The 24,041-nt window shown below is 40.9% G+C and overlaps 1 protein-coding gene across 2 annotated transcripts in view; it reads left to right on the top strand.

The window, feature by feature from the left end:
- The window catches only part of PHTF2 (putative homeodomain transcription factor 2), a 107,833-nt gene that overhangs the window by 30,289 nt on the left and 53,503 nt on the right, over positions 1-24,041 (top strand). The window contains exons 3-7 of one of the 2 annotated variants that reach the window (XM_066591999.1): positions 5,087-5,143; positions 9,559-9,628; positions 10,500-10,658; positions 16,690-16,855; positions 20,411-20,575. In XM_066591999.1, coding sequence (XP_066448096.1) covers positions 5,087-5,143; positions 9,559-9,628; positions 10,500-10,658; positions 16,690-16,855; positions 20,411-20,575 — 617 coding nt within the window. The remainder of the gene's footprint in view (positions 1-5,086; positions 5,144-9,558; positions 9,629-10,499; positions 10,659-16,689; positions 16,856-20,410; positions 20,576-24,041) is intronic. The other variant, XM_066592000.1, reaches the window with a different exon arrangement.

A 24,041-nucleotide genomic window follows, 5' to 3' on the forward strand; every position in this document is an offset into this window, starting at 1 on the left:
ACCAGCGGTTAATCCCTTAGTAATATCTGATATGTACGGCAGATGTGCACCGGGACAATATGGCACAGGCTCATAAGCTGACCTAGCTACATCTGTGGTAATTGTCAGCTGTGTAATGTAGATGACACCCACCTGTGGCAGCTGGGATCAGAGAAAACTCTGATCCCAGCCGTTTGACCCCATTATATGCTGCTGTCAATAGTTACAGCTACATCTGAACAATTAGACAGAGGGAGTAAGTTTCACCTCTTGTCCAATTGCCTGAGGGATTGTTGTGACTGCAGGGGTCTAGTGAAAGCCCCCAGGCCTGCTATTCTAGTACTCCTATTATACCCAGACAGAGTGTAATAGGATGACTCTATAGGCAAAAAGCACCGCAGTACAAAAGTATTGATTAACTATCTCCATCTGTCCCATAGAGATGAATGGACCATTACTGTTCATGCTTGATTTTATACAGTGAGACCCGAGACTCCCGTTCTTATGATCAGTGGAGGTCCAAGCGTTGGACACCCACTGATCAGACCATTTTGGATAGGTGATAAATTATGGTGGGATAAAAGGAATGACAACACCTAGTTGTCAATTTATTCATATACGTTTAGGAGAAATAACAGAGGAAGGTACAATACTGTTCTAAGAAAAGATTCTCCAGAATTGGTGGTTTATAGGAGTTGGGGTCTTCTCATAGCATTTTTTAAGACTCTGTGGGATTAATTCTGCGGGTTCCATCACAGGCGCAGAAAACGGCATAGTGACGGAACCGCTTACTGTCATTACTGAAACAGACGTCGCTTTGGTGTCCGTTTGACAAGGGTTCTGTTCATTTTTGTTACGCTATTGAACACCCCAAATATTACTGAAACTAACGGAGCACGTGTCAAACAGACCAAAAAAAATATATATATATAGGAAAGACCTCAATCAATGATTTGCATTGGCTTAAACTACCAGGAACCAGGCTAACTTCACATGGGTAAGTGAAAAATCAGGAAGCGAATCTGAGAGTCGGACAGTGAGTTACACTTGAGTTCCGTGTCTATAATTTTAGACGTGCTTCCTGTACAAACCAGAACAGATGCATGACGACAAGCAGAGAGCAACCTGCTGCCAAGCACTTAATCCTCTGCTAAATAATCAGTACATCAGTCTGTGCTGCACAGCCAAATTACCATAGAAAACAATGAAATATTGACTTGCCGAGGCCCCGGGGGCATCACTACTGCATTCTCACCTGACCCGGCTTCCTTTACCCCAAGGACTTGATTGACTTTAGATTACAAAACTGACTAGAACAAGAGGCCAATACTTCATGAAGTACTGATTGTTTACTCTGGTGATGGCAAGGTTTTAGGTTATCTAACTCCATTGACATCTGACCTTTTAAGCTTCAAGTTCATGTTTACTTTTTGATAGATCTGCATTTCATTGTGGCTCTACGCCTATTCAAGGGAAGTAAATGGCCTCCAATATTGATTTTTCTCTATATATAGATCCTAATGACACATCTCATTAACGGAGGTTTATATTAAGAGTGTCTCGTTAATCTCCACTTGTAGTTTGAGTTTTACTAGCGATCTCCTTCCTGGTTAGTTGTGTAGCTTTTTTTTTTAACATTTTTTTTAAAAGTAAGCAACTGGTACCTTTTTATCCTAGAAGACCTTTAATGGTTTGTTTAGATATGTATTACTCCTGATATGCTTTAGCTGCATATGCAGAAGTCTTGGTGTAACACTAAAATCTCCTCTGGCAGACTTCTGTTACTTTTTGATGGCTAGAATAGTGAAGTCTATGGACTGACCCGTTATAAGTAAGTGGGATCTGTTACACAAGAGCTCCGTCATAAGTGCCCTAGTAATAAGTTAGGGCACAGACTTGGATCTGTTTAAAGGCCAGAATAGTGGATAATACAACACTGTGCTATGATAACTTTCATGGATCGTGTAGAAACAAAAGCCATTACAGCACTACAAAGACCAAATCAGTATACGGTAGATATAAGCTATTTGTAGCACAAAGGTTTTACTGCATCCTCATATGATCGTCTTTATAATAAGCTGACACAAGGGGGATGGGGCATTTATTAGTGACTCTACGCCAAAAGTCCGGTGCGTATATGCTGCACATGCTGGGCTTTTGCACCCTTTCACTTGTGACTGACCCAACACTTTTCTGATAGTGAGTATGGCTTATCAGGACGTGGCTATGGCCTTCTGGAAACCCCATAGGGAGTAAGATTTCCCCTGGCCCATGGTGTGCTGAGTACTTGAAGAGGCGCGCACCTCTTTATGAATTTGGTGTATCCCTGGCTTCTTCATGTGCCCAGACTGAAATATTGTCTGGTCCCTACCAGACCTACATTTCTGCCATAATTTTACACCTGCTTCTGGAGTAAATTCTAGATAAATCTGTCATTCTGGGGTGGTCATGCCCCTACCAACAAGACACCCAATTTTCAGAAAAGTCATGGGGTGGCATAGAAGAAAGAAAAGCCACAAAATCTTGCCAGAATTGTGATACAGACCCATAAATAAATGCCCCCTATGTGCTTGTATTCCTCCCTTCCCTCATGCACTAGGGGGGTTGCAGTATCTCCAGTAATTACATGTGGTTTTGCTGTAATATTCATTTGCAGTATTGTAAGATTGGTCTTTTTTCTCTCTGAAGAAGTGAAAGTTTCAGACAAGTAGAACATTTTCCTATTTTGGTATTGTCCTATTTTTAATCTGTCTTCTCTTATGGCCGTGTACTTCCACTGTGGGCTTTTTTTTTTCCTGAAAGGGATCCTTTTTGTGATGTTTTTTCATATCTCTGTGCTACAAGCTATCTATATAGTCTGTTGTTCTGTATTTAGCCATCTCTGGTAAAGGTTTGGGAGTTCTGGCCCTCTCACTTTGTGATTACACTGGCTGATCAGCTGTCTGATATTTTTCAGTTGAATATGATAAATGTGGTCCTGGTGAGCTAGAGAGCACCCTTCAGTAAACTGTTAGGGGCAGACCTACTAATGCTGTCTGATAGTTAGACAACAGAAACTAAATCCCTAAAGGCTCTTTTACAGTAACATGGGTTGCAGGGATCTGTACAATTGTCATTCAGTATAATGCCTGCACAATCTGAATGCTGGATGATTGATTTTTATGCCTGCACGATCAGAACAAACCTGCGATCTGCCTATGTAAACGGGCAGTCCTACATCGATGAACAACGGCCTGCTTACTGTGCTCGGAGGCGGGGAGGTCGGAACAATGTCCGGCCCGCTCTGCCTCCTTTCACTAACTGATGATCGTTCCCGTGTAAAAGCACAGGAGCGAATATTGCTGGGACGGCCATCAGGCACTTTTGTGTCTAATAGTCGCCCCGTGTAAAAGAGCCCCAGGTTTTCCACAATTGGATTATAAATGAACTTAAGGTGAATGAGTTAAGTGCCAAATATATTTACATTGGACATAAATTCAAAATCTGCAATAAAAAACTCAACAAGAGGTTTTCCTATTTTAATGGGTCTATTAGGGAGTAGAAGGGGTTGTTAAGTTGTAAATTACTGATAGTCCATCCACTGGATCGGTCATCAGTATCAGAACTGTCTCTTGGTAGTGCCACTGATCAGCTGTTCACTAGGCCAGAGCACATTTGTACTGAGCTGATTTCTGCAAGAAGCAGACAGCTCTGTCTTCACTGCCGTGGCCAGGCTTGGCATTGCAGGCTAAGTTCCCACTGAAGTAAATGGGAACTTTACCTACAATACCAAGTCTCACCACTATATTAAAAACTGCACTAGAGCACTAGCCTGGCAAACAGCTGATTAATGGGGGTCTCGGAGGACAGACCCCTGCCGATCTACGATTGGTGATTTCTGCTGAGAATAGGCCAGCAGTAGTTTACAACTGGACAACCACTTTAAATAATCAATTGGTTGTATTGGCTTATTATCTGTGTACTCAAATGTATCCCAATTTTGAGGCAAAAATAAAGAAAAAATTTGCACTGTAGCCCTATGATAGATAGTCCAAATTTCTCTTGGCGTACCTCTAGTTGACTAATTTAGAAGGCTCAGAACCAATGGTAATTGCAGCAGTGGTTTTCATATCTTCTTATATTTTTGTCGATCATACATTTGTTAAAGTCCTTATTTCTTATGGTGCAAACCTTGCACGTCCCGGAACAGCCTACTGCAGTAGAGTCGTTAGAAGGCCTTATTCACACTTTTAAGAGAGGAGTAAAAAAAGGAGGCAATGAAAATATGTCCTAATGGAAACATATTCAGATTATTCCATTACCATCTGCCCCTCCATTGATATAAAGGCTACAGCCACTGGTGGGTGTGGAAATGTACATGTAAAGTTTCTCTATTTTGTGACTGACTTCTTTTCTTCACTTGATAAATATTTTGCACATTTTTTTGTTTAAATGTATTCCCTATGAAACAATGGGGTCAATGTAGAGATCAGCGTATTGTAACCGGCACAAGGAAATAATCAGTGATGTTCTAGATGTGACCCGGCCCTGACTCTTGTATTAATTCCCACGGCTTCCTTTCTCCCATCTTGTCACTGCAGGTTAAAACTGGCACGTTTCTGTAGTTTCTATTCTCCATTAAAAAATAGCCAAATCCTTTTGGGCCATTAAGCTTTACATGTGAGGTCTCTTGCTTGTTTGTGTTGAAGCTCCCTGCCATCTTTTGGGTTGTGCAATGCTCCATTTCCTCGTGAAGTTACATTGGCGGTGCAGAACAATGGGACATTCTGTAATGGTACAGTTCTTCCTGTGAGCATATAAAGCGTTCTGAACAAAGTTTCCTTTTTAGAAACATTGTGTGTTTAGTATCTATTAGCTGACTTGTGGTTTTATGGAGGTAATGATATCTAATGGCAGCTCCCAGCTGAAGGTGTTCTATTTAACAACTATCTCATCAGAATGGTTTGTGTTGGTGTAAAATTACCTTTCATTACATTCCCTGTTTGTTTTCGCATGCTCATTGTATTATACAAAATAAAGCCGTTGCATTAATTTTGCCAATGTTGTTTACTTCTTTCTCAGAAAAAGGCTTAACTTTCAATAATGTGTGTGTTTTTTGTTTTTTAAGATTGGAGCTTATGACCAGCAAATATGGGAGAAATCTGTGGAACAAAGGGAAATCAAGGTATATTTGGCTCTTATTTCAAACTCGACTTCTATTAAATGTCCTCAAAAAGGGGTCTTGGGAAGCCGGTAGTGCCAGAATTAGTAGAGGTTGATGCACATCATAGATATTTATTATCTGTTTTGTTTTCTTTCAACAGTATGCACAACAAATAGAAAAAAACACAAACATACAAAGTATAATGAAAATAATTTGTTTGGCACTTCATGGTTTCAGTATAAAAATCATTTTATTTGATCCAGTTCATGTATGAAAAGTAGTTTAAAAGCAGTCACTTACTTGCAACGTTATGCCCTTAATGACAGCATATCAAAAGATTAGTGAATCCTGCACTGAGCAGGGGGTTGGACCCGATGACTCTGGAGGTCCTTTCCAACTCTACCAGTCTATGACCTAAAATACATATTATATGCAGAGTATTTCACAAAACAATTATATTAAATTATAGCTAAATATTTTTTCATCATGTATTTGAGGAGGAGAGAACATGCACATCAAAATATATTGTATTAACTGAGGAGAAATGGCACATGATGCTGTGCACCTCATGGACAGAAAATGGGGGAAGACATTAAGGCCGGGCTCACACGGCCGGAAGTAGCTGCACGACACACGTGAGCACGCAGCAAGTATGCAATGACGTGCCTACTTGCTATGTGCCACCAGTCCCCATACACTTATCTTGGCGTGTATGCGCGTGTAATACAATAGTGCAGGCTACCATTTTTTTTTTGCAAGACTAATATGCAAGTTTTAGTGGCCCAATAGAAATTAATGGGCTATTGGCCTCACGTCTTGTGCGAGACCCACCATGACAATGCGCTCGTATGAAGGTGGCCTTACAAATGTCATAAAATACAATTGAGGTAATGAAAGACATTGGTAAGGTATGGAGGAGGATAACAGCGGAGGGGCAAAAGAAAGTGCGACCTGAAAAAATATCTACCTGCTATATTTATAGAATTGATGTCTATTTCAGATGTTACAATTGTCTGACCCCTTACAGGCAGTCTTACCCCTTTTCCATGAGTTTCTTCACATTGTTTCATTATCAACCTGATTGAACGTTCCACTGTGTGTGGTTATAAAATCATGGTGTAGGTTTTCTGGGAAATCTCAAAAGGGGTATATCAAGGAACAGCAACAAGACAGGGTTTCTAATGTCTGAATGATGGCCTGGTATTTATTTAGCCATACCTGGGTATACTGTGATTTAGGGGAAAAAAACCCTTCAATGATCTACCGTAATATTGTTCTCCTATCCAATATCCTGGTGACTATGCCCTGTGCACTAAACTTCTGGCATACAATACTGCGATTCTGGCATGTCAGTGTATATATAATGTATGTCTCAATTATTACTGGATGTTGCTGGATTTATGACAGGCGACAGATGTGCATCAACAGAAACCCAACACGGGTCATAGAGAGGCAGAGAGGGATTTGCTAATTGTCAGAGATTCATCATATTCACATACAGCTTTCTAGCCCAGAACAAATGCCTCCGCAGACCGATGGAGAATGACAAGTCATTCTGACAGCAGCCGTCTAATTTGTCTAGGTTGTGGCTAATTTTAGGGTAGTTTCACCTCCTATCAGCACAAACCATATAGTAGGAGTACACTACAAGCTGCCCTCTTTGGATGGGTTCCATGGGCACGTTTAACATGTAGCGGGCACAGCATTTGTAATGAACATGTTAAACCCTGACCATTCACTCTTTGATGGCCTCTTTTTATGATTGTACACAGTTCATTAGACTGGTAAGTAGCTCAGACCTGTCTAGTGTGAATTTTGCGGTGTTTAACTTGGTACCTCATGTCACTATGGCAGTACTACTCAGATGCAATGATACCTGCAAGGCTGTTGTATTTCTGTGCTTCTAACACGACCTGCAGTCTGTACTCCGATAATATGTGTGAAGATCTGGGAATGAATTGAAGTATTCGCACTGTTTGGTTAATTGCATGTTAGACTACAGTAACATTTAATCTAGCAGCATCTTGCCACATTCCTTATGTAAAGAGGTGACTATATCTATGTTAGAGGTGTCCGCCCTATGTTTTAGCCTGGACTCTAGATGCTGAGGATACCATTGTTCCGAGTTTCTGATTCTGAATGTCTCATTGCTTCAAAAGCGGCCCGGCCCGGTACAACTTCTTACATTCTTGACTGATCTACTGTACTTGCCTCCCATTTGGGCTCCTGGCTCACACATTGGATACCTCTGATTTAGGTGACCCTCCTTGGTTCTATATCTGCGTTGCTGTAGATCTACTAACTGTAGCTACCATGCATATTACAAGTGAATGCCCACATAATCGATCTGTTCTGAAGATCCGTAGATGTGTTGTACACAGCATGTGTTTTCCTCCACGGTGCATGAGGGTTTGACAACTCCTGATGTTTATGATATGTAAATATATTCTTCCAGAGATGCGTAATATTACAGATATAGAAGCTACAGCCATGTGTATTCTGTTCACTTGCGGTAATACAAATTCATGTTGTTCTTCAGTACTAATGCTACATGGAAACGTTATTCCCTACTTTAAATAAAACTAAACAATAGAAAGCAGAAACCTGACGAAGATCCCCAGACGGGGTCAAAACCTGTTGTATCCATCTAATAAACACTGCAAATATTGCTCTGCATGTTTTGAACCATCCGTGCTGAAAAGCTATAAGAGCAGTTTTCGCACATTTGCAGCTGATTCTTTAGGAAAACACTAGCAACCTTGGTCCTAGGCTGCGCCATGTGCATACGGGCACATATTGTGCATCGCTGGACATCATCCGTTTAGCACAGTTTGAGATTAAAGGGGTTTAAGAATAATTTTTCGAAAAGCACAGCTATATTAAAAGTAGGTTCTCCAGCTACTGCTGTATCAATTACCTAAATTAAGGGAAGTGATAAATGAAATGCACTATTTATGACCGTTTTCTGCTAGTAAAAAGCCTGTCTGGCTCCATTTAGTGCATTTGCATACTTTGCCCTTTACATGTCATATTTTTATGCAGTTTCCTGTTAAGTGATGAATTAAGAAAAGGAAATTAATAAAAAACTTTACCCAATTTTAGCTTTTTTAAACACTCTTTCCATTTGGATTCCAACTTTTTGCAGTACCCTTTTTATTTTGCATTGCAGTGCTCGCCACTCGGGGAGGCACCTGTGGCACTATTCATTCTGCGATTTCTGGTTAATGCGCATGTGGGAACTACAGAATTGCTAAAAACCTGTAAAGCAGAGCAGTAGGGGAGAATAGTGTGTAGGCTCTTGTAACTCTACAATTTGCCATTCATTGACAGTGGAAAGCTGCTGCCCTCCTCTTTGGCCATTTGAAATTGCTTACAGACTCTAAATGGCCAACATCTGTTAAAACTGTGTTTCCCAAACAGTGGCTCTTGTGCAGCTTGCATGTGGTACTCCAGCTATTAGCTTCTCTAAATACTATTGTACCACTATTTGCACCCTGGTGCCATTGTATTAATAGAAGTTAGCACCTGGGAAATAAAGATATTGCTTGTTGCTAACACTGGGATAATAGCCATATTACTTGGTGGCTCAACACCATCAGCCATATTGGAAAGTGTCTGGCAACCAACAAACGGATGGTGACTTCTGTGTTAAAGCAAGATACTGTGTATATACTCAAGTATAAGCCTAGTTTTTCAGCACATTTTTTGTGCTGAAAAAGCCCCCTTCGGCTTATACTTGAGTCAGGGAAGCCTTTAACAAAAAAAGCCTCCATACTCATTTCCCAGTCGCCGTCTGTGTTTCCGGTGGCGGTGCGGCAGGCTGCTTGAATTCTCTCCGATGTCATCCCCCGCCATCCTCTTTGCTCAGCTCTGTCATCCCCCGCTGTTGGTGCTGTGTAAGAAAGAGCTGTGATTGGATCGAGCGCCGGCCAATCACAGCCGGTGCTCGATCATTCACAGCCAATCCAGCTGCTTTAGAATTCTCCCTGCTCGGCTTTCAAATCCCCTGCCGTCAGTGCTGTGTAAGTAAGCTCTGTGATTGGATCGAGCGCCAGCTGTGATTGGCTGGCGCTCAGTCCAATCACAGCGCTTACTTACACAGCACTGACAGAGCCAAGCAGAGAGGACAGCGGGGGATGACAGCGGGGAGAATTCAAGCAGCTTGTCGCACAGACAAAGACACCGGCTGGGAGGTGAGTATGGAGGTTTTTTTTTTTTACCTAGTATATACTCGAGTATAGCTCGGCTTATACTTGAGTCAATAAGTTTTCCCAATTTTTTGTGGTGAAACTTATTGTCTCGGCTTATACTCGGGTCGGCTAATACTCGAGTATATACGGTAACTCTAAAACAGATTTGTTACTCCAAACACAATTGTTTGTCTGCATTTTGAAGGAAATAGCTGGTTAGTAACTTTCATTTGTACTTTTGCACAGGGTTTAAGAAACAAGCCAAAGAAAACCGGGCATGTAAAACCTGACCTCATTGATGTGGATCTAGTGAGAGGTATAGTATTTAATGGGGATTTTACTGATCCTTCTGCATTACGATTGTCTTACTATTAGCAGCTTAAATTACGCTAAGATCACAATGGAAAGAAAGAAGTCAAACAAGTTCAAACTAATAGGAGGCTTTCACGAGCTGTCAGGACAGGTGACGTGACGCACCGCCTGGGCTATATTTACCTAGAGGTTTTACCATTGGTAATGTATTGCTTGTCAGAATTTGTCATTGCCAAGAGCCCGAAGCCAAGTTTATATAAACTTAAAAAAAATATGATGACGTGCCTCTCACACACTGAATACACAATATTTGTGACATCGCAAGGGGGTATTCGGCTGATTCATCATTTGGACGTGTGCTTTTCACCACAAAAAAAATCAAGTAAATTGTACCTACTATGTGCATTGGTTTCCAATTTAGAATACATTTCTACATTACTGCTGTATGTCCCTTAAATGGTTAAAATTACGGTTACATTGCCATACTGGATTTGGCATATAATTGGTATAGAGTGTATAGCATACAGTAGTAATGCCAAGCTTGGCTTTTACTGGTCATGGGAGTAGATGCAATTAAACTGTACGGTATGTACGCTCATTATATACAGCCGTATCTGTCATTGCGTGGTTGACTCTTTCCTGTCCATGCGCCAAAATATGTTGTAGTAAATGTGTTATTAGTTGAGGATTACACATACAGTAATATTGAGCTAATAGTTAGGGTAGTTCAATACATACACATTACTTATTATTACGCATGCATGCCTCTGTTTAGTCCACAACTAATTAAATCGCTTTCTGGACTTTTTAATTTTGAATGTTTCAGCTTAAAATGATGATGCTTTTTTAATTAAACCAATTCTCTCTTCCACAAGGGTCTGCTTTTGCAAAAGCAAAACCGGAAAGTCCATGGACATCGCTTACAAGAAAAGGAATAGTTCGAGTTGTATTTTTTCCATTTTTCTTTAGATGGTGGCTTCAAGTGACATCAAAGGTCATTTTCTCTTGGCTGCTTCTACTGTATCTCCTTCAAGGTAGGTGTTATACACACGAAGCAGTGATAGAATCTCTTCTTGTTAGTTACAGTTCTCTGCTTAGGGCTTGTACACTTGGCCTAGTTTACTTCATAGGAAAACCTTGACTTGTCATTATGTATGTTCACATCACCTTGGAAATGCACTAATAATGTATTAAAGTACTTCTCTGGGTTTTCCAGTAGTATTCAGTGTGGTCAACCAGTAGTAGTTACTGTATGTAGACTATGACAGACACCTGTGACTAGTTATAATATGACAAGCAATATGCTGCACACTACACTTCAGTTGTTGCCAAAATAACCGCTAGAACATGAAGAACACTAATGAGAACAGCGCCTTATTTATGGGAAGCGAATCCTAAATATGTGTGTTAGATGTTTAGGCTGTTTGTGCTATTCTGTCCGGGAGAATTGCATGGTGGTGTGATGGAACCCGTTCTAGCGAACTGGGTTCGTGGAGAGCCTTGCATTTCCATCATACGACACCCTGTCTTTCTTTCCTGGTCTTTTGATAGAACCAGGAACTGACTTGCCCAACACAAATGTGAATGAAGCCTAAGTAATACAATTCTTTCTCATTAGCTTTTGTCTTGCTGGGAAATGGATGTTTGCACTGCTGGCTTCGGGGCGGGTTTGTGTTCAGAAAACAATCAGTGCGCCAGACAGTGACTCATTTTTGAGATCGCTAAGAGTCTTAGCAGTCCTAGTCTGTAAAGGTCGCAGATAAAAACCGTTGTGTTGCCAGACTTTATAGAAAGCTCAGTTGCCTTTTCTCATTCTGAGATTTCCGCATTTGGATGCAAATGAATATAGCTCCTGTTAAATGCTAGGGAATTTCTCCGCGCGGTTTGTCACGGTACCATGCAGCAGCAATTCACATGGCTCTCCCTGGTGGTTATCTGTAAACCAATGTCATTGGTTCTACAACTGCTTTCCATTTTATGTTATGAACTGCTTTTGTGTAGGCGGTGGAATTGTTTTGTGGGAAAGAACTGTAACGATATATAGAAATCTGCATCTCCCAGTGGAGAAGTCTTTGTATACACAAATAATCAGAGTTATACAAGAGAGCAAAAACATTGTGGGAGCTTCACAATAAAGAAACTGGCTTTTTAAACATCCTAACAGAGGGGAGCAGGCACCCCGTTGTGGTGAGCCGGCTGACAAGCGGAGAAGATGCTGGAGCTTCAGAATCAGGCACGTTGCAACATGTTGGCTGATACTGCCTGCAGCTCTTCAATCGTAATACTGCAGATAATGTTTGTGATGTTTTCCTTGGGTTCATCCAGGGTATGCGGATTATTGGTGTACACTTTCTGCTTCATGTTTCACCACAGATGAAAATTGCGTGTGGACAAGCCCGGGGATCATGGTGGCCATAATCCCTTGCTAGGTCTGCCCTTCCCTAAATAGTTCATGAACCCGTGCCAGTGAGTTTTGTGGCCTGATGCCTCATCTTGTTGGAAAAAGCAGAACATTCTTTCTTCTGCTATTAGTTGGTTATAAAAGTGTTCAAGCATAATCGTTGTTTACGCGTTCTAGCACACGTTTTATTTGTGATACTCCAACGTGCTGGGACAGTGTGAGTTGATTTTTAAGGATCATTTGCAATCTGTTGCTGAATGTCACAGACAGCTTTGCATGTCTAGACTGACGGAGGCCTTGGTTTCTTCATGTTTGCCACCAACCCGGTTTGGTGCCATTTCTGAATGCAACGTTTAGCAGGTGGTTCTGCACCTGGGTACTTGCTGGCATGGCTTGTTGTGCTTCGTTAATTTATCCACTTCCTCAATGACGGCTTGGGGTTTACGTGTCGCCCTTAGAACCAGATAAATATTGCCACTAATATTATTACCTTATATTGCGGACTTGTGTATCTTTTCCATTGTGCCCGATGACTATCACCATATATTCACTCGATGGAGTGGATTCGGATTCTTTATTTTACTTGTACACGTATGTCTGTAATCAGTACCAGTCTCTTTCCTACTTCATGTCTGGCTGAAGTTTCAATTAAAACCAACTCCTCTGTTGGCGCAGCAGACTATTGATTTGAAGGCCTACGGTGACCCGTGCTACGTTAAAGGAAAGCACATGAAATAATTCATGGTGCAATCAAGTGACTAGTATGTGTGACCTTTTTGCAAGCGCCTGGGTAGCTTTTATTTGCATTCCTATGCTGGTATCTGTTTCCATGGTAACTTTTTTTATTTTTAGCTGCACATATGCTTTATATTTATGGAGGTTACAATTAAAACAGCTGCCGTGATGAAATCACCCCCTGCCTCTGGATTAAAATATTTTCAGTTTTTGCGTACAGAATAGTACACGGTCACAGTGGAAACCCATTCTTTCTGGCAAATCTATATCTACCTTCTAAAAATGTATAAATCAAGAAAATGCTTGCATTTGTCTGATATTTGACTGAAAACAGACGTGTCCGTGGATTTCTGAATACAGCTCTTGATTATACAAATAAAAATTATTAATAGCGCCAACGTATTCCGCAGCGCTTTCAAGCATGGGAGAACACAGACAATACAACAATTACATGTGGTATGCAATCAGTTTGAAACAAACAAGGTGGGGGTGATGCAGGAGGTACAGGGGGGTTGGGATGCAGGAGGTACAAGGGGGGGGGGGGATGAGGCACGGGGGAACACAGGCATCAGGGGATTTCATGTGGAAATCGACTATTAAGAAGCAAACGGGGTGGGGGCGGTGCAGGGGTAGAGGTCGTATGTGATAGGCAGGGTGGAAGGTGTGGGGAGCCATAGGGAAGGGCAGGGGGACTAGGTCAGGGGATTTGGTATGCCTCCCTAAAGAGGTGCATTTTTAAGGGACGTCTGAAGTTTCGTGCATTGGGAATTGTCTGTATGCCTTGGGGTAGAGTGATCCAGAGGATGGGTGCTGCTCTGGTGAAGTTCTGGAGGCGAGCATGTGAAGTTTGTGTTAGAGGGGTGTTTAGTCTGTGTGTTAGTGGATCGGAGTGAGCGGGCTGGGTGGTGTACGGATAGGAGGGAAGCGATGTATGGTGGCGCGGCGCCAAGTAGAGCTTTGTGGGTGAGGAGTTTAAATTTAGTTTTGTAGTGGATGGGCAGCCAGTGCAGCGACTGGTATAATGCAGAGGCGTCTGAGCAATATGATACAGGGCTGATAAACTGTCCCCGAGGAAAGACTGTGTTTGTATGCCATAAGGACAGAAGGATTGTTACTTTGACTGTTTTCTTTACTTAAATAGGTACTGCACACTGAAGAAACCAGTCTATGTGATTTTGGTAATGTGATAACTAGCAAAAGTGCAAATCACTTTATTTACCTTAAATTATCTAATTTTCTGTAATGTGAAGTCAGTCTCTAGTAAAAGAGACAGTAAGATAGAATACAGAAAGTGGTGGCAGGGGTCTGCTTGCTGCTGTCTCATGCTGAACATAGAAGCCTATGAAGAGGAAGGAAGAGAGAGCGTCAGGAGAGAGAGAGAGGCACACAGATGCCGCTGCAGCTTCTACTTGGTGATTTACTGCCTCACACTGCTACTGCAATCACAGCTACACTGATCAGTATTGCTATATAATGTCCTTCATCATGCTGTTATTTATAAGGATGTGCTACAGATAGAGGAATTGGGATGTGTGCAGCATAACAGTCTGTACCCATCAGCTCAGCGAATGCTGTGAACTAGAGCAAATGCCTGCAGAGGGGAAAACTTTGACCCGCCCCACTTCCTTTTTTGCCCTTCTTCCTTTTTCTAAGATGTGCACCACATTTGTGACGTGCCAATCCAGTGAAACAGGCCCTGTCACAATAGTGTTCTTACATTTTAGAAATAATGATTTTCCTCTCACATGCCTTAATACTCATAGAACCTGGCTTGTATGCCATCTAGACCCAGTGACTTCACTATTTTAATCTTTTTAAGGTCATGCTGCACCTCTCCCTGGGTTAGGGTGGTGGCATTCAACAGAGAGGTTTACTTTATCACTTTGCATTTCACCTGAAATTTCATTTTCCCCTGTGACCTTTTGTGAATACAATGAAGAAGAAAACTATTTTAACAGATTTGTTTTCTCCCTATCGCTTGCTACAGTTTTCACCCTCCTATTACTTTTTAAAAGGCAAACCCCCTTTTTTCTATTTTCATATACCGGTAGTTTCACAATGAGTCTCTTCGTATTCAACTTTTGCTGCTTTTATCTAATTTTACAAACTTATTTTCCTGTATAGTTTTTTAGTGTTCCTAATTGTTTTAGTGGTCTAGCCCTTTGCAATCCAATTTTGGATTCAAGGTTTCCTAGGGGGCTTTCTCTTTCTGCCATTATACCATGGCACCATCTGCTGGCTAGAGCCAGTACTGCAGTATGTGACATGCTGGAGTAAGAATACCCTGCCGGACGTCTTCCAACATCGGAGCTGTACAACCTTTAATTAGAATGTCTTTAGACGTCAGACAATGGATTGGAAAGGGTTCAGTGGTCGTCTTGGTATTTTATAAATGCGTGCAAGAAGCTCACAGAGGTAGCAACTAAATTATCTTAAAACTTCTGAATATTATAGCAGCATTTTTATTGTAGAAGTCATTAGTGATCGGATCTCATGATTACCAAGGATGTAGTCATGGTCAGCGGATTACATATAAAAATGTCCGTATTACTTCTTTAAATCCTCTAGACACATAGTTGCTCAGATTTGCTTTTTGTACAATCGCAGAATTTGAGGATTCTTTGTACAGCTGACATTAGAACGATTAAAGGGATAATTCTCAAAATTCAATTTTTTTTGCCATTTCTCATAATGGGGGAAAAAGAAATTAATGGTGATAAGCATTTCTCAAAATTGGAATTTCTAACAATAGCATTTTAGAATATGCAGAGCAGCAGTAAGGAGCGTGCTGTAATATTTTCATCCAGAAATAAATGAGTGTTATTGATTTAGATTACACTAGCAATTTCTTCCTTTATAAATGGAAAGGTTCTATTGTTGCTTATGGTGACACACACTGCAGATTGTTGCATTGTAGCCTCATGTACACAACTATCTAGGAAAAATGATCCCTATTGCCAATAGCATAAACCAAAGTATTGCTTTCACGTTCTAAAATATAAAGGAAAGATATAAAAGCTGGACTCTAATTGCTATTTATGGCAAGGACTATTTTCCTCTTGGGCTCTGTTCACACTTGTGTTCTTTTCCATCAGATTTTGGTTGCATTTTGAAGTTCTAAATAGTGTAGCGTGCTGGTACTAGGGCCGGGCTCTCACGAGGGTGTTGGTATAGCATATTATCTGCACGGAATGAGCTATACCAGTCACCCATAGGCGGCCATGTTACCGCTCACACGACTTGTGCAAAATATACGCACAAGAATCACAGCATGTTCTATCTTGGTGCACATAGAAGCCAGGATAGTACATTGCGTTTGGTGGCATGACTTCAGGTCAGCATGAAATCCATCGTCCCTGATAAGAGGGACCGTTCGCTGAGTTCTCATGGGCAGCGCTGATAACATTCTTTAACAGCTGCTGTCCCGTTGGAGAACAATAGCGATGCATTTAGAAAACAGACTACCCTCTCTTCTCTAAATACATGCAATGATGTACTAAAGGGCTGATTAGCCCATTAGCACCTATGCAAAATGATCGCTCAAAATTGGTCAGAAACTGACAGTTTTGAGCGATCATCTGTGTGTGTAAATGCACCATACGTACATCAACAATTAGGATAGATAGAAAGACAGACAGACACACAGATGGGGGACTCTAAGAGGTTAACCTGTAGCTAACTATGAATGACTATGCAGTTCAATAGCAGCATACCAGTATTTTACGTTGGTCATCATGACACTTGTTGGTCAGACATCTCCCATTCTGGATCACCCACTGTAATGGCTCATAATTAAAATATTTCCTTAAAATGTGTTACAAAATGCTAATGCTCTTTCATTTGTAAGCTTTTCCTGTGATTCATTGGCATATATTTAGATATAGTCGATATGCACCAATTTTACCAATCTCTCTGCTTGTGTTTTGCAGTTGCCTCAGTAGTATTATTCACCATAGCACCTGGGCCTCACTGTGTACCGCTTACTGAAGTTATTGGACCGATATGGTTAATGTTACTACTTGGAACAGTTCATTGTCAGATCGTATCAACACGGACTGTTAAATCACCTCTAGTCGTAGGGGGGAAACGAAGAAGGTAAAGGGGGGGAAAAACAATACCTTCTTAATGTGTGTTTTTCTTCATGCATGAAAGGTTTTCTTCACTAATGAACTTTAGTGTGGCAACTGTCTTTTTTTTAACCCTTTGGATGCTATTGGGATAGAGGCATCAGTGTATGAGAACTTGCACTATAGTGGCTGGAAATACAAATTCCATGTTGCTCAGAAATGTATCCAGAATTGGCTGAATAACCAAATGTTATCGGCATCATAAGACATTCAGAGGGTTAAATGAGGGTTTGTCGTTGCTTTTCTTAAACTGAGGTGTGTTTTAACACATTACTATACTGTGGGTGGCTAGAAGTTTAAAAGAAGAACCATTTATAAAACGGGTAATAAGACATAAAATATAATTACTTATACTATGTATATATATTCTATAATAAATAGCTCTCATCCTGTTATCCTTTTTATTGTGTATAATGGGTGGGTACAGAACAGTGTATGAAACTTACAGTGGTGCCCTTTTAATTATACTGAGGATATGTTAACACAACTGAATTTGGCTGTGCATTTGACGTGGAATCCAAAGCGATTCCGTGGGAAATCTGCATCCCATTACTTTCAATGGGAATCTGCGCCATAATTTTTATGGCACGGAATAAAAAGAAGTGACATGTTGCTTCTTGATGTGGATGCTGTACTGGAAATTCCACACATGGATTTACCTAGTGATAAGGGTTAAGTCTGTGGTCAGATCCGTGGCCATACACTTACATAGGCAGAAATCCACAGTTTTTAGAGGAACAATCCACACGGAAAAATCTGTGCCAGTTTTTGCTGAGTTAGCGTGTCCTAAGGCTTTTTTCACATTATGTCTCTTCTTTACATCCAGGATTTCTGTTGGGGTGAATTTTGACTGAAACATTGAGTATAAAAGCTATATATAATTATATATTATAAAGTATATAATATATAATTACTGCCATTTATTAAAAAAAAAAAAGAAACCAAAAGTAATGCCTGAATGTGGTGTGAACCAAGTCTGATATAGATGTATCAAGTATTATTTTATATAAACAGTCTGACAAAAATGGTGCAAGGATTAAGACTCCCGAGGAAAGATGCGAGAAGAATCAACTTTACCTCTTGGAAATGGCTGATGTGATGGATCTAAGCCTGTTTAATTTAGAATTTGTCAGATGCTACTCCAAATAAAGTCCTCTTACTAGAGTGACTCTCAAAACCCTGACTTGGGGTCTCTATCCATATATAAAGCAGGGAGAAATTGCCTAACGGGCTTCACAGTATGTATGTAAAAAATGAGTGAATTGGGAGCATTTATTAGACTAGTCAGATGGAAACCTCCTCTATATATAACATGATCTTGGCCTCCGCTCCTTGTTTGGGACGTTGGAGTTCTGAGTGGATAGAGCACCCAATGGCATAGCAGCATCTTAGAAACCTCTTTAATTAAACATTACTGTATGGTTTTCAGGACTATCCTCTTTAGTCAATAGTTTCCGTCTCTGTTGCTGTCTTTTTAGCTTTGCTGTATATTTAGGTACACAATGAGAAAAGTCATCTCATTAGTATTAGAGGGTGGTTAAATTACCAACAGCTCTATTGTATTGCCAGAGACCCGGATAAGACTGTATATATTCATCTTCCCTTGTCTCTGGATGTTGGGGCTCTACTCCTTCGCTTTCTGGAGACCGTAACAATCTGAAATTTTTCTGGCAATTGACTCCCAATTCATTTCATTTGTTATAAAATCACACACCCTGCTGTCCCATGAAGTGTAGGTAAGATGTATGGCTCTACTATGGTCGCCCCCAGGGAATTTTGTTTTATAAATAGATATAGCTGCAATATTCCAAAAGACCAAACACATTGTTTATCATCTATATACTTACATCTAATTAATGATATATTCCATTTTAAGCTTAAGGCTTAATGTCCATGGGCAAATTTGAATTTTGGAATCTGCGTGGGGCACCCATACGGATGATCCGCAGTTCTAGCAGTCCATAGGACAACACGGGCGTCCGCAGCTGAATTAAGGTATGCAGATTTTTTTTGCGGACGTTTTGGTCCGGAAAACAAATCGCTGCATGCTTCATTTTGCTGTGATTCCTACACGGACGGCTTCCTTTGAAGTCAATGGAAGCCGTCCAATTGCGGACGTGCTGTGGATTCCATGGGAAGGCAGGAGATTTAAAAGAAAATCTCTACTGCGTGTATGCGCCAGCTTCCACACACATCCGCAGTGAAGACCTGGACAGGTAAGCACTGACCTCGGCCGTAGGCAGAGTCTAATTCCGCTGTGGGCTCCTGCATGCGGAGTCCAACCTACCCATGGAAATGAGGCCTAACTGTGATATACAATAATCTATCCAAAGATGTTGATTTCTTTGGCAAAATGCAGATTAAAAATGTATGGTTAAAAAAAAAAAATAACAAAGAAACAGGCCAGACGAATCTCACTGCATATTGCTGATTAGATTTATTACAAATGGGGAATATATATAATGGAGTAGACCATTTAACTTAATTGTAAAAAGATGTATAATGCATGAGGAAGAATAGGAATATAGTTAAAGGGGTTTTGTGGGATTCCAATATTGATGATCAGTGGGGGTCTGCAGCTCAGGCGCACCCCCTATCAGCTGTTTGAAGAAAGTGCTGCGTCTCTTCTCAAGCCACTGATGTCAGATTCCTTCATCACGTGGCGTGACAGCAGCTCAATCCCATTCAAGTGAATAGGATTAAGCTGCTATACCAGCCAAAGCCGCTATGAATTGTACAGCGCTGTGCCTTGTATCTATTAATGAAGCCGCTATGCTCGTCCATGAGCCGCAGCCTGTTTAATCAGCTCATTGTCAGGGGTCCCAAGCAGCGGGCCGACCAATTGGATAGTGATCACCTATGCTGAAGATAGGCCATCGGTATTGGAGTCCTAAGAAACCCATTTAATAACTGAAATCATTATGTGCTGAAATGAAAGCTTACATTCTCTGAACAGACATTATTCCGATGCCAAACCCTATTGTTCCTTCCATGCATGCTTATTACTAGACGCCTGGGAATGTATGCACTATTTTGGTACACAAGCATTCAACATGTTCATGTCAGCCTTCTAGGGACTTGGTAATGAGAATGTTTACTAGGGCTTGTCTGAACAATACCTCTTGTATGGTCTCCCTGTGACATTACCTATCCAGGGTCACCTTTTGGCATTTGATGTACAATACTTAAAATCATCATTAGCAGAACTAATGAATCAAACTAATCTGGTTATATCTTTGCCCTAATTTGGGGTATAGTGAATACTGCGTTACACAACTAAGGTTCAGCATTCATTGCAGATCTGATTACTACATCTTTTTCCTTGCGCTTCTGCACAGTGTAGGAATTGCCAGAGACTTGTTAGGATTGAACTCGAATACACCCGATTTCATGGCAAGAAATGATTTCTTCTTTTTATATAAACTACATTTGTAAATGTAGCCTAGCTACAAACTATTGTTTTATTGCCCCAATGCAAGTCAATGATGAAGGCCCTCCGACTTTTTCATCTCTTCTGCTGAAGGAAATTAAGAAAAGCAGCACATTTGGAAGTACATAGGGAAGGCGACGGCTCTAGTACCACAGATAATACACAAGAGGGGACTTTGCAGAGCTACGGTACAAGCACCTCTCACAGTATTGGCGCGGTCTTCAGAGATATCTGGCATGCTGCTTTCTTTTTATCAGGGTTTGTATTTATTCCAAGCTTTGTCTACTTGGAGAGATGCAGTATCCCTTCTCCGCAAACTACTGACACCATAGTTTACATCCAGCATATATTCGAAAACTGTACACCATTGCATAAGTAAAGCGCTTTTCACATAGCGTTTTCGGTTTTGCCCCACCTCTCTGCCGCGGGTTTCTATCTTCTGTTCAGAAAACTGCGTAGCGACTGAAACTGGGGCCGAACGCATGAGACCACTTTGGCCTCCGTCTCGCTAGGTTTTTGTCCCTGTCAGTGTTCTTAGCTGGATTGAAAAGTGTCATCCTTTGTACTTTTCAATCCAGCTAGAAAGGTTTGATATGGTTGTAAGCAAAGACCAATATAGGGTGTATGGTTCAAGACTGACACCATCTTTCCGCTCCTATGCGGTTTTCTGCATACAAGATGGAAACCTGAAACGGGGAAGGGGTGCAGAGCCACAAACGTAACTTGAAAAGAGGCTAACTCGTTAAAGCCTGCCATGAACCTACAAATGTTTAGATGTTTTTGTTTAAAAAAAAAATAGCAAAAACATTGAATTAAAGTAATCGCTAACTGCACACGTCAAGATCATTTTGGGATAAATGTTCAGTGGTTGCATAGGCCACGTTATTGTTGAGTGTGAAGTCCCTATTTTAAATCTATGCAGTAATAAACTTTAATCCTATAATGATAGAATCAAAAATTCTTATTAAAGAGGCATTCCCAGAATTTTTTTTTTCTTCTCCTAAAACCTTCCACAGGATTCCACCACAGGGACCTCATCGATTAAGACAACAAAGTCTCCATGCCGTCCTTTTACCTCCTCAATGCAACTTCACAGTGAGGGAAGAGTTTGAATTGGGCCGCAGCTGTGCAATTCCATCCAACTCTATGGCACAGGTGGAATTAGCAGAGTTTTGTACTCTGTTTCTCTATGACAATCTCATAGAGATGAATGTAGCAGCGGCTCATATGTTTTGTATCCACTTCTATTAAGCTTCTCACTTGGGTGGTTGCAGTTAAGAGAAAAGGAAGGCACGGGCCCCTTGTTTTTGTGATTCCATGGGAATCCCAGCACTGGGACTCCCAGCGATCAGACATTTATCGCCTTGACTATGGAAAAAACCTTAAAGAAACGGCCACCTACTTTTAGCCATATAAGCAAAGCTTATGGGCTGAAAGTAGGTGGCCCGCAGAGTCTGAAGATGTAAGTGTTATACTTGCCTCCCCCGTCATTCCCCTGGTATAAGCGCTGGAAGCCGCTGGTGAATGAACAGAGTGGCACTGCCAAGTAGTTCACCCATTATACAATTAGAACGGGCGGATTACTTAGCAGCACTGCTCAATGCACTGAGCGGCAGCTTCCAGCACTCACACCAGGGGAATGATAGGTGAGGTAAGAATAACGCTTGTATCCCCGGACTCAGCGGGGCACCTGTATTTAGCCTATAAACTTTGCTTGTAGGGCTAAAAGTAGGTGGCAGATGCCCTTTAATTCTGGGAATTTCCCTTTTAACTTGCACAACTTGGCAATGAAACCTGAAATGTAAGGATTCAGCAGTGTCCTTTTTGAGGTTTAGATGATTCTGTGTAATAAAATTGTAGAAGTGCTGCTTTTTGGTAAGGGGTGTTACTGCAGTCTGATCAGAAGACATTAGTTGGATTGTTTATTCATTTGATCTTGAAATTGTACCTGTTTAAAAATTTAAATGGCTGTGAAACAGAAATGCGTTTGGCACAGCACCTCATACATAGTTTATGGTTGGCAGGTTTAGATCTAATTTCTTTCTGTTTGGAAATGCACAAAAAGTCTGCTTGCCAGGAGAAGGGATATTGCGTACCTCCTATGTTATTTTTCTGTCCGTCTTTGTGCAGCTTGTTTGTGTGTTGTCTTGAGTGCTCTAAAAATTCTGATCAAGTTTTGAATAATTAAGATTCCACATTGAGATATGTAGTATATATTTCAGCAGGGTAGAGATTGCTACACTAAGTTAGATTTTGATGATTGCCAGTGTAGATTAGTAAAAGTCAGATTTATATAAACTTCCTACTAAAGGCCGATTTACACGCGAAGATAGTCTTTTAAACGATTGAAAGTTTTAGCAATCTTTTTGCATGAAGTGTTAATTAACACTTTATCATCGTCATTTGCATGTAAAGGGGCCTCCATGAGCTGTTTGCAGAGCGCAGCGTGTGATTGATCACACACACAGCTGCATCGCTCTCTTTGCGGGTGCCGGCAGAATACAACGATCACTGCCGGCTCCCCGTGGAGATAATAGCCTGCGGTCTACTGACGGATAACACAAACTGCTATATCTCCAGTAGCTGAATAATGGATTTCAAGTTCACCTTAAAATCATCGTTCAAGTGAAAAGTTCGAAATGCTGTAGTTTACATGTAACGAATTTTGAGTGATAATTGCTGCATGTAAATGGGCTTTAAGTCTACAGCTCCAAATGCCAGCTCACCACATAGATACTTTCCCTGCCGTGCACGGACAGGTACAGATATACCAGAGAAGCAAAACTCTGCATTTTATTTAAATTTAATGGATATAAAACATTTTCCAAAATTTGTGTCTAATAAGTCTGTTGTAATGTTTAAGCAAAGCCTGACTTCACACATTGTGGTTGCATCATGGCCAAACCAAGGGCAGTTGGGGCCCAGCTAAACTCTATTAAAATTACAGTCGACTTTGAACAGGCAGATTCTTTCAAGATGGAGGCCCTCAAATGTAGGTTTGGTTTTATAGAAAAAAAAAAAAGCTAAATAGTGCTTGCAAAGCAAAGTGGAGTGAATGTATGCAAATACACCCCGTGCAACTGAAAAGCAAGCATTCACAAACTGTGCACTAGCACTCTGCAAGTGCCAAAAAAAGCGCCCATATTAAAGTAATATAAGAATTTTGACTTTCATTACTGTTCTATTTATGTTGCATGTAAATGAGGTTTCTGTGCACATTTCTATCATATTTATCTGTTCCGATGGGACCCTGCTTAGACCTAACACTCTTTAGGCCTAGGTCACCAAAATGAACTAAATTCTGCCCTAATTTAAATCGGCCTTGACCGCATTGTGTGAACCCAGCCTTTTGAAATTTTGACTTCCTTTTTGTTTCTTTGCCGTTTTTCGAATTTCTCAATAGGCCAGTTTTGTTTTTTCTTCCCTTTTTTAAGGATCTCCCTACCTTTTGCTACTAAAATGAGGCAACTTTGCATGTAGCTATGATAAAAATATCCTACCATCTTGTATCTACTGCCCTATTTGTCTCTATGATTAGGAGTAGGATCCTGCAGTCAAGCTCTCTTGCATCTATCCCTTACCTTCTTGCTCCGATGTAGGGGCAGATTGAAAGGAGTGTAACTGCATATTGGGATTAATTAGCCCTCCTTTTTTGTAATGTTTTCTTGGTACACGCTGTAGTGTCTGAACTTTATCAGAGTTTTTATGAGCAAGAGGTCTTGCA

This window comes from Eleutherodactylus coqui, chromosome 2, assembly GCF_035609145.1.
Source record: "Eleutherodactylus coqui strain aEleCoq1 chromosome 2, aEleCoq1.hap1, whole genome shotgun sequence".
Classification (NCBI taxonomy): Eukaryota; Metazoa; Chordata; class Amphibia; order Anura; family Eleutherodactylidae; genus Eleutherodactylus; species Eleutherodactylus coqui.